The sequence below is a fragment of the Anolis carolinensis genome, chromosome 6 (assembly GCF_035594765.1).
Source record: "Anolis carolinensis isolate JA03-04 chromosome 6, rAnoCar3.1.pri, whole genome shotgun sequence".
Lineage (NCBI taxonomy): Eukaryota > Metazoa > Chordata > Lepidosauria > Squamata > Dactyloidae > Anolis > Anolis carolinensis.
The window spans coordinates 93,009,236-93,021,283 of NC_085846.1; the positions used below are offsets into that span (position 1 = coordinate 93,009,236).

Genomic DNA, 12,048 nt, shown 5'->3' on the forward strand with positions numbered 1-12,048 from the left:
AATATAGTCAATTCTCACCTCAATTTGTTCCAGAGTGTCTTGCAATTTTGAATTCAATTCACTGCAAAGCAATGACATTCAACAATAAGTTATCTAAAACTAGGTGGAGGGATTTCAAACTAAGACCAATGTTACGACATTTTAATTAAGCAGATTTTTTTCATTATTCAAAAAATCTGCACAATGTATTATCTCCTAATAACAGAGTGATATTTAAAGAGACTCCACTTCTCCCCTCCCAAATAGCACTTCCAAAAGACTTCAGTCACTTTCATTTCTCAAGGTGAGAGTACAGTAATATCAGCAGTCCATTAAATATATGAAAGGATCCACAGAATAGAGCACATCCTTGCCTCAAGCAAATTTCAAGCACTAAGGAAAATAGTATTTTTTTACTATTATTTTAATGTTATTGTTGTTTGCCTCCTTGAGTGGTATTTTTGGTAGAAAAGAAGGATGTAAATTAAATAAATACATGGGAAAGAAAACAACTATCATGATCGAATTGAACTATAACAACAGTCCTTAAGATGTCACAATACAATAATTTAACAGTGAAGCTAACATTAAAAGGATGCAGGAGGCAAGTGACCTACCAGTACTTTCAAGGACCATACAGAAAAGTAGACAACCAGCATTATGGGCACCTATTATTTGATTTCTATCTGGTAGTGTAAAACTTTATATAGATGATAGATAGCGATAGATAGATAGATAGATAGATAGATAGATAGATAGATAGATAGATAGATAATTACACATCCCTTCCCTGAAATCTTTGGATCATTCCCCACTGGTTGGGGTACTTTAAAGAAAGACACACAGACATACACATGAACCTATTCTTGTCTTTTTTTCTGAACTGAAAACCTAATTTCTGACACTTTTTTTCGTGTCAGGAGCAATTTGAGAAACTGCAAGTTGCTTCTGGTGTGAGAGAATTGGTCATTTGCAAGGACACTGCCCAGGGGACGCCCAGATGTTTTTGATGTTTTTACCATCCTTGTGGGAGGCTTCTCTCATGTCCCTGTATGGAGCTGGAGCTGATAGAGGAGTTCATCCACCCTCTCCCCGGGTTGGATTCAAACCGGCAACCTTCAGGTCAGCAACCCAACCTTCAAGTCATCAGTCCTGCCAGCACAAGGGTTTAACCCACTGCGCCACCAGGGGTTCCTGATTTCCGGCACTGTTCCCCACTAATTCAAATCAGCTAGCCATCCCATAAAGTACAGCATGTCCTTTCCTTGTGCCTGTTTAAATGGAGAGTGGCATCGGTTTTGGAAAATGCCTGTCATGTTACCTTATGCAACTGTAGTGTTTGAAGGTGCTAGCTGCTTTCTGACATTCGAGGCATAATTGTATAGCCCCTGGATAATCTTCCTCCTGTGGGAAATAAAAGGCATATACTGAAAGAATCGATGGGGGTGCTGTTATTTAAAATGAATATAATGAGGCAGGGCTCGCTCATCTGCTCAAAATGGCTATTTTTAGTGTTTCTCACAAAATAGTAAAGGGTTTGCAAATTGGATGTTGCTAATCCACAACGATATCCAGGGGAGCATGCAAGTTCTGAACTGACTTGTAAGGTCTTCAGACAGAGATTTAATAAGACCACATCCTGAGAGACTGCTACCTATGTCAGGCTTTAACTGTAGTTCTATGATCAGGCTGATAGTAGAGGGTAACAGAATGCAATGTTTAGAGGTAATCTCTTATAGTGAGCCTCTCAAGATCTGATCTAGAATGATTGATGGAGCAGACAACAAGGCTTCCATCTTTAAAGAGATCTGCACCCTCTCTATATTTCAACCACAACCCAATTTGGCTTTAATATATTTATGCTTACCTCTAACATTTCACTTAAGCGTACATCAGTTTGTTGCTGAAAATTAAAGGAGAAAAAAAGGTCACTGTACAAAATACCAGCATTCAGAAACAATTTTGATAATTAAAGATATATTCTGCTCATACCAGTGTTTTTATTGTTCTCAGAGACTTTAACAGGCCCACCAGCAATTGTCGTTTGCGCTGATTTGCAAGAAGCCCCAAACTGGCTTGAGTAAAACCTTCTTTTGCTATATTCAGATGCCTGCAGAAGTTTAAAAGTATATTATGAAATACAATTAGGCTCAGCTAGAACCAAAATACTGCCGCATTAAGTCTGACAACATATCTAAACACAAATTAGCCATAATCCTGCGTGATCCATGATAACAAAGTAATTCTAAATGGTGAACTGCACTGTGGTTGACCATTCATGAAGGTCTGGACCTTCTGTGGCGTCCCAGGGCCTGGTCTGTTGATAATAGTGGTAGGGAATCAGAGATGTGACTGGTTAAGTCCCTTTAGCTAGAGGCAAAATAATTACATCTCCTGAGATGATTTCAGTGGATGATGCAATAATTGTATGCCCAGCTGCAGGAACATAGCCAGATACTAATTTGATTCACTGCTCCCCTGATTATTAGCCCCTGAATTGCAATAGTAATTCTTCTTATTATTATTATTTTATTATGACACAGCAGACAAGATAGATATGCTGGATTATTATTATTATTATTATTATTATTATTATTATTATTATTATTATTTCTAACCCGCACCTCTCTCCCCGAAGGGACTCAGGAAGACTTCCAAATATAACACAAAAACATGACAAACATTAAATGCCATAAAAATAAAAACAAAAACATTTACACATACAATTAAAACAGAGAAAACTATATGGTAAGTCAAAGAGGAGGCTTTGGTTGGTGCACAAAGAGAAAGGAAATATCAAATAGACATACGCAGGCAGAAGATTGGGTTACATTTGCCTGTGCCAGTAAAGAGATTCCAGCTACAGATCCCAAAGCAAAAGAATCTCTTTAGATTTTCAAAAAATGTATAAACTCTATCCAGATAATACACCAAACATGATTAAGGAAATGTAACTAACGTATGGCATTTTGAATACGCGAATACATTGTGCTAGTCCCTTCCCTAAACCAATGCTGTCTAACCAGTAGGGACAAGGGCCAAAGATAAGGACAGTTATAGTACAACACATAAGGAGGGCCTTAGGCTGTGCTATGATGAATTCCAGATTTGTAGACTAGAATTCCATGTTTTGATTTACCATTTAGCTTCCCTAAACCAGACGACCTTTGGAAATTCTTATGAAAGTTTCAACATCCCATTGCTCTGAACCTGCTTCATACATTTCTCATGAAGTTAAACAAAACGGCAAAGAGAGTATCATGTATGCCTCCCTAAATCCCTTGGAAGAAAAATAACTTACAAATGTGACCAAAAAAATGAAGAAATCCACAGTAAAGTAGCTGTAAAACATATTTCAATAACGCTACACTTTTATTTTCAATTTTTCTTTTTTTTCTTTACTCTAAAGCAATAAAGTCAGTAGGAAGTGTACCATACCTTCTTCCATTTGTGCAGATGACAGCAGCTAACTGGAGGCTAGTCTGCAATGATGTAACTCGTTCAAGTTCCTACAGAAAATGATGGTATCAATTACTTCTGCAAGAATACAAACCGTTGGACTACATCTAGATGCTGACTTAGCTATTTTTAGTTAATTTAGTTAATAGGATGGAGCACTAGGAGATTTCCCATACCATTCAGGGAAATGAATTTCCATTAGAAATTTATTCTGACAGTATCTGTAGACAGCAAAGATTATGTATCAACATTGTAGTCTATCATAGCAACCTAACACAACTTCACAGATAAAGTTGCAATATGTTTAGCCACTTTCAGCTTAAATCGGGTGAATTAGCACATTTCATTTTAAAAATAGCTTTTATTGGTTTGAAAGGTTTTCAAAACATTCTCTTTGAAACTATTAAAATACAATGCTCCAGTATTGTAAACAATCTAAACAAAGCTGTTTAAGCTGTCAACATTAAATACCTTCTACGTGTGCTTTACATATCTTTATTTTACAAAATGATTCTTGTTGACATTTAAAATTAACTACACAAACTACTAGAAATCAAGTCCCACCTTGTAGCTTCTGACAAAGGGGAGTATTACTGAAAGAAAAAAGCTAATTATGCATATGCTTTTTACCAGCAAACATGGATTTCCTCCCAAGCTTGAATTTAGAGATGCAGCTGTGCTTAGCATCCATTAGTTCTAAGATATGATGCAGTCAAACAGCTATGATAAAAATGCCCATCGGTTTGCCAGGCTGGGCTTCGGGCATAAACAGGCATGCACAGAAGAATGACAAGTTGGAAAGGCTAACAGAAGTCCTGCTGTGAAAGAGGAAATGTAGGCAGATCCAGTTTCTGTTCCTAGAAACCCCTCTTTTGCAGCTGTCCTTTGTTTTTTGTCACTCTTTAGATACTGTTGGATTTCAACTATCATCCCTCACTCCTGGCTCTGTTGATTGCCAACATTGGGAGATACACCTCTAAACCGGAGAGCCACCTAGTCCCCATGCCTGCCCTAAAGTGCAGGACATGGTCCCAAGGAGGTGGATATATGAGGAGGAAACAGAGAAAGTGTCTGTCTGCTGAAACACAAGACACAACATCCTATATTGTGAAGTTCCATGTCTTCTCATAGCTGTCTGCTCCAGAAGGGACTACTGCATCTGCCTCTTACCAATGGGTAGAGGAGAAAGAGGAAGATATGGCTGGCTTGGGTTCATTTCCCTCAGAACAAAGACGAACTGCTTCCTCTCCTGTCCTCCCTACTGGTCAAGAGTAGTAGTCCTCCAGAGTTTCATATCTATGCAAGGAGACATTTTGGAAGGGACTCAAAGGAAAAAAACAACAACTCCCTATAATCCATCTAAGAACAGAGACACAGACATGTCAGCCACTGACTGGATTCTTCGTAGGGAAATCTTGCAACTTGACCCAGGGACAAGACTTACCCTAAATACTCATATCTAAGTCTAGAAGTGTTAAGTAAAAAAAAAACAACAACAAAAATCCTAGGTCAACTTATCAATGGGTAAGTGTAAGTACTGTACCTTAATTCTTACCCAAAAAAAGGAACAATCCCCTTCTCTGAATAAAGTGGCAAAAGGCAAGAGCTTTGTCTATCCCAGCAAAACCTAAAAGAAGCACTAACTTCTCCACTTTCTACAATGTGGCACCACTTCTGGTCTTTTTGAATAACTTATCCACAGGTTTCACAGAAATCAATAATTTTGGTCACAAAATTTTCCTTCAACTTATATATGAGATTGACTTCGACATGAGCAAATATAGTAGGTCTCCCAAGTGCAGTTCTTGACAAGAACAAATGGGCATCCATATAGAAGAAAATGAAGCTTGTCCTCAAGGGCATTGGGATAACCGGGTGATCAGATGCCAGGACAAATAGTATTCTAATTGTAGACATTTTAATCATTTGTCAGTGGAACAATTTGTTGGAGAGTAAGACTGACAGGCCACTGCTAGGAATTAATGCCTTGCTATATTTCATGGACCGTATATATTCTGGAAGTGCCAGAAATGACTACTGAAGCGTCATTTGGAAAGGTAAGACAATGATCTATTATATCCCCATTCTAATATTTCTTCCTTTGGATGAGTTTGGAACCCTTCCACAGATCTTAGATTATCTAATATAATAAAGCCGCATTGCAGAGAATCAACTCCATCCTGTCCTTTTTCCCAAATATTCTTCATCCTGGAAATATTAACTTTCAGTAGCCATTTACCTACCACACTAAGATCTTAGGAACTATTTTATTTTTTCATAAACATTATATCAGCTAAAGCTTATTGAAGGTACAGACAGTCTGTGGATCAATTTACTTTTTTAAAAAGTGTATTTGGTTTGCAGTCAATAAAGGCCAAAAAAAAAAAAAAGGAAACTTGCACTCTAATTTATTTCTGGTGATTATAAATTGTGATTATATATTGGTGAAATGGATTCAGGTGTATTGTTGAAAGTATCCTAAACAACTATCGTTTTTTTATATGTGACACTGATTTTCATATTAAGACTGTCATCTTACACATATCCACCTGAAATCAAGTTCAGCTGAATTCAATCGTCTTACTTCCAAGTTCATGTGTAAAGGATTCATCTATCACATGGGTCCCCAAACTAAGGCCTCCAGGCCAAATGCAGCCCTCCAAGATAATTTATGCAGCCCACACCCTAATCTCTAGACGAGTGATTCTCAACCTGTGGGTTTCCAAGTGTTTTGGCCTACAGAAATCCCAGACAGTTTACCAGTTGTTAGGATTTCTGGGAGTTGAAGGCCAAAACATCTGGGGACCCACAGGTTGAGAACCACTGCTCTAGACTTAAGGACGTCCTAAGTCTGAAATGACTTGAAGGCACACAACAGCAATAATCCCAATTAACTATTTCATCAGCCCAAAGCAGGCCTACACTTCCCATTGAAATACTTGTAAGTTTATGTTGGTTAAATATTGTGTTGTTCTTTCATATATATATATTTGCACTACAAATAAAATATGTGCAGTGTGCCTAGGAATGTGTTCATGTTTGTTTGTTTTTTAAAAAAAACTACGGTCCAGACCCCCCCCCCTCCCCCCAATAGTCTGGGAGACTGTGAACCGGCCCTCTGCTTAAATATTTTAAGGACTCCTGACCTCTAAGAATACATTATCCCATTTCAGGGATTTGTAGAGACTGAGAACTACAACTCCTAGATGCTGTTGGGATTCAAGTGTCATTAGGCCTACCAACCATGGTCAGTGTTTGGTCACCTGGAAAGCCACAAACATGCCATCTCTACACCAAAAAGCCATTTATGTGGTTAGGGTATGAACTTTTCTCCAAAGGGAGTCCATCTCACCTCTTAATGAAAGAATTCCAGAAAGCAATTGTATTTTAAGTTCTTGTTTTAAACAAAAGGTCTCTAAATGTTTTTGACTATGTGAAATTTGGATTGCTGCAGCATTTTTTCTGTTGCTGTTTCTTTAAAAAAGGTAAACGTTTCCCCTGACGTTAAGTCCAGTCGTGACCGACTCTGGGGGTTGGTGCTCATCTCCATTTCTAAGCCGAAGAGCCGGCGTTGTTCATAGACACCTCCAAGGTCATGTGGCCGGCATGACTGCATGGAGCGCCCTTACCTTCCCGCCGGAGCGGTACCTATTGATCTACTCACACTGGCATGTTTTCGAACTGCTAGGTTGGCAGGAGCTGGGGCTAACAGCTGGTGCTCATTCTGCTCCCGGAATTTGAACCTGGGACCTTTTGGTCCGCAAGTTCAGCAGCTCAGCGCTTTAACGCACTGTGCCACCAGGGGCCCCAGTTATGCTATAAACTGGATGGATGTTTAACATTATTGATGTAGTTGTAAATAGAGAAATAGTTCCTTGGAAATAATAGAATATAAATGTTTTGAAATAATCCTTGAGGTCTATAAATAAAAACTGTTACACTGATTTACATTAATATTGGATTTAGCACTTTGCAAATCTCAATAAGACCCTTACAATAAAAAAAAAATGCAAACATACCTTCACATATGCAGGCTGCTTCTCAAGTATCAAGTCTGCAACTTTTTTAGATACCTTAAAAATATTTAAAGTAAAACAAACTTGGTGTGGTGTAAACTTTGAAAAGAACATTTTATACTCTGAATTTTCCTAGAAAATTTCAATAAGCCATCTGAAACATAAGCTTATCCCCATATTAAAATATGTGCAAGAAAAGTGGTACGTACTCAGAAAAACGAAGGCCATATCTGGCTTAAAAAGCAAACCAAGGAAAATCACAGGTTCTTATTGCAAATGAGGAACATACTTGAAAAAAATTAAATGACAGACATAAGACAATGAAGCTTAATATAGCATATGTCATCAGTACATAATCACAAAATGATTCACCTGTAAAGGAGTTTTAAACATACTGTCCTAAAAGCAACTTACAGAGCACATCAATTACAATCAGCATGCTAAAATAACCAGTATGCTTTCTTTTTCTCATAAGTTCCAGTAAACATAATGTAATTGCATTTTGAACTTAACCAGCAGGGAATATTTTCGGTGTCCTATAATCACACGTGGTAATGGAAGGGATATTCAACCTAACACATTCAATTCCTAGGAACCCACCTTACTAGAGCTTGGATCCACTTTAAATCCACTTTAGGGAGCGGGCTCAGTCAAATAGATCCTGGACCTCACCAAACTGCAAACCCCAGAATTCTGCAGGAGGCAGAAACTGGATTTAAAGTGGATCCATGCTCTAGTGTGATGAGGCAGCTAGTTTGCTAAGAATTAATTTCACCACTTCCAGAAAAAAATCAAGAAAGTCTCCATTTGAGTGCAAACAGGAGACTGAACATTCTCTCTCCAAAAGCCAAGGTGTAGAACAAGAAATGATCATCTGGCAATGCCTGGTTAAGGGAGAGATAACAAATTTAGAACTTATTTTAAACTGCTTTTTGACCCAATGTGGTTAATAACAGAAGCTGGTACTAAAAATCTGACACTTACATACCCACACCTGGCAAAATGGTCAGCATAACAGGGATGGGTTAAAGGGCACAAAAGTTTGAAACAGACCACATAAAAAGTCATCATTACTACATTATGCAAATGCTGTCAATGGCAGCACTACCCAAGAAGTCCTGTTCCCATCAAATTTCAGATTCTGTTTTCATTTACAAGATGGGAAGCTTTTAAATACAGAATGAGACCACTGATCCATCTAAATGAGCAGTCATCAAAGGACAGTTTGTAGGCCGCCTAGAACACCCAGGGCCACAAGGATCAACAAAATCTTTATTTTTAATAACTGAAAAAGCCACCCTTCTAGAGATCAAAATGAGAAATTTTGCTAAATTTCCTCCCAGGATATTTTTAGGGTAGGATTTTATTTTTCACATCACTTCTTATTTCCTAGAATGACCTCTCCTAGGCTTAAAATAACTCCATCCTCACCACCTCTTTTAAAAAGTCACAAAATTGCCCTGACTGTCCTTAGAGAGTGCAGGAACCTATTCCAATTAAAAATACATTCCAAGTGGGGATGGTGAGGTCATCCCAAATTCAGAAGTGAGACCTTGACCTGGGAAAGGGGCCCATTCCATTTAAATAAAGAAAGTTGTCTTCTGATCAGTCCACAGGTCTATCTGATCCAGTACTTTGTGTCCACAGTGGCCAAAGAGATGCCTACAGAAAGCCCACAAACAGGTCACACAAGTTATAACACTCTCCTGTACATGCATCCCAACAACTGACATTCAGAGGAAGGCTGATTCTAAGAGTAAGCACACAGCAGATGCCTCAGGCAAAAGACTTTGGATGTTATGAAAGAGAAGTTGTTTACTTTATTATTACTGCATTTCTACCAGAGATGGAGAAGGCTGTTTGGGGGACTGTCTTCCAAAAATAATATAGCTGCCTCTTAATATGACACTCTTTGACCTGAGTGAGACAGAGTCTTCTGTAGCCCTGCTTCAGGCAGCAAAGTCTTTTATTAACTTTGGCAGATAACTGGTGTGATATAGAGCTACTAGCCTGAATAAAATGTGCCCAGAAAATGCTGTGACAAGGTCAGCATAAGTCAGAGTTGACTTGAAGGCACATAACAACAAATAGCCATTATATCTGGATACCACTGAGCAACAGTTCTCTAAGGTCTAAGGTATTGTCAAGGAACCATCCAACCCAACATGCCAGGGACTGAATATAGGATCTTCCACATGAAAATCCTGCACTGTGCCATGGAAATATGCCTCCATCATTTTCAGGTTTCAACTGCAGAATGCTAATGGAAGCTGCCCTTGATCAGGGAGGACCTCAAGACAGCAGTTGAACTACAGGAGAAGACAACAAATGGTGCACCAGAAGCCGAGACTGGTCAGAAGCAATGCTCAGATAAAAGAAGGAGAAAGGAGAATAAGTGAATGATCATCATGTAATTTGTAATTTAAACAGCTCACACCTGAAATTGTTTTCACGAGTGTATTAAAGCTTTCTGGTCCTCACAAAACGGAGAGAGAGTTTCATAAATCTCACCAAAGCATCTTGGGAAGAGAAAAAAGAAAGTGCATGATACTTACAGCGGCTTGCTGTTGCTTTAGTTTGTCTCGGTTCTCTTCTACTTCTTGAAGACTAAGAACAGGAGGCAGTTTCTGGTGGTAAGCAACAAAGAAAATCCAATTTATATGAAATATCAAAGTCATCCAAATGCTGGATTATTTAAAGGACCAAAAAATTTGTAATGGGGCATAGCTTGAATAAGATCTACAAAAACTCATATGGTGAATGCTCTATTTTGAGAAGAATGTACTTCAAGTACAGTAAAGAATGAAACATTTATCAGAAAAATCCTTTCATTTTCTTTAAAAGATGCCATTCTAACTCAGAGAATATTCTTACCTCCAACTCATACTTTACAATATCAAAGGAATCATTAGAAAAATAGACTTCTTCAATGCTGTTAATTATTTCCTGCTGTGCCTGAGGATCGGTTGGTTGTTCCCGTAGCTCTCTGAGTTCCTCCTAAAACACATAAAATATTTGAATAAAGCATTAGATATTGGTGATACATCACTAATGCAATTTGCTTCCAAATTACACTTGGAAAATGCAGGACATGAAAAGTGATGGAGCACAACAGATAAAACAGCAATTTTCTTCCTCTTTTGAATTAGGTAATGGCCATGCAGAAGCTTATGAAAATGTCACCATCTTACCCTCGGTCACAATATGGAAACTCACTGTGTGGATCTCTACAACTAAAACCCAGAATTTTGTATTAAGACAGGGGATTTCTCCAAGATATCTCAGATATGTATATGCAAATACAGGTATTCCAAATCCCATATATTTCTGGTCCCAGGCATTTCAGACAAAAAATATTCAACCTACAATAGAAGTTGAGCCTTTTTTGATTCAAGCACTGACAATTCAAACTTTGAAAAAACTCCCATAGCCTCCGCACTTCTTTGGGGTTTGTGAATAGCTCTTACGCTGATTCATAAATGGTTGTCCGACCTTACCGTGAAAAAGAAGTGGCACTATCTAATACCACAACTACAGATTGCAGCAAAGCAATTTTTCCTCCTGTCAATGAAATGGTGAAGAGAGGCTTTTTTTTTTTTTGCTTCATCAAGAAGAATAGAAGGTTTAGTACAGTAAAAAAAAAAGGCAATCATTCTTATTTGCTTTTCCAACAGTGAATTGAAGCTGAACTATTCCTAATTCAAGCTGAGTATCCCTTATCTGAAATGCTTAAGACTAAAAGCATTTTGGATTTTGGAACACCTGTATATATTCATAATGGAATATCTTAGAGATGGGACCCAGGTCTAAACACAAATTTCAGTTATGTTTCATATATACCTCAAGTGCATAACCTCATATATACCTCAAGTGTATACCTGAAGGTAATTTTATACACAATATATTTAAAGAACTCTGTGCATAAAACAGAATTTGTGCATACTGAACTATCAGAATGCAGAAGTGCCATTATCTCAGGCACCATTGTGAATGAATTTGGAGTGTTTGGATTCCGGTTAAGAGATACTGAATCTGTACAATCACAGTGAAGACATGCAGCTATATAAAATTATCTCTCATGTACAGTAATTAAATACATAAATGATAATAAACAGTAAATAAATGATGATAATATAATTAGCAAAGCAGTGTCTATGCCTACCAACATTAAAGTTGCCAATGGCTACTCTACCCATTTTATGAGACACAGAGATGTTTCATTTGTCACCCTGAATTTTTACTTAGCTGCATAACATTTTATCTGAAAATAGAAGTACAGTTTCACAACACCTCTGGTTTAATTAAATGTAACTAAATATTAAATAGACTTTTGACTGCAATAAAATTATTTTTCCCTTGTGACATTATCATGGTACATTTGCCTAGAGCTTTCACTTGTCTCTTCTAAATACAACCACATTAATTTTTCAACTTGAGTTCTTTTTGCATGACTAATTTACAACTTAGCTTAAGAGAAACTAATCAGGGAGTCTCTGAAAAGACCAACCACACAATAAAACATCAGATTTTTTTTTAATATTAAGGGTGGAAATCTGGACCATTTATTGATTAGCCTAGGTATTATTGCAAGACT

General features: G+C 37.7%; 1 protein-coding gene across 1 annotated transcript in view; it reads right to left on the minus strand.

Annotated features, from left to right (window-relative positions):
* Positions 1-12,048, minus strand: part of vps50 (VPS50 subunit of EARP/GARPII complex) — a 69,672-nt gene that overhangs the window by 44,054 nt on the left and 13,570 nt on the right. The window contains exons 3-10 of the mRNA XM_003222108.4: positions 10,329-10,451; positions 10,010-10,081; positions 7,458-7,511; positions 3,418-3,488; positions 1,972-2,089; positions 1,847-1,882; positions 1,301-1,383; positions 19-61 (exon numbers count right to left, since the gene is read on the minus strand). Coding sequence (XP_003222156.1) covers positions 19-61; positions 1,301-1,383; positions 1,847-1,882; positions 1,972-2,089; positions 3,418-3,488; positions 7,458-7,511; positions 10,010-10,081; positions 10,329-10,451 — 600 coding nt within the window. The remainder of the gene's footprint in view (positions 1-18; positions 62-1,300; positions 1,384-1,846; positions 1,883-1,971; positions 2,090-3,417; positions 3,489-7,457; positions 7,512-10,009; positions 10,082-10,328; positions 10,452-12,048) is intronic.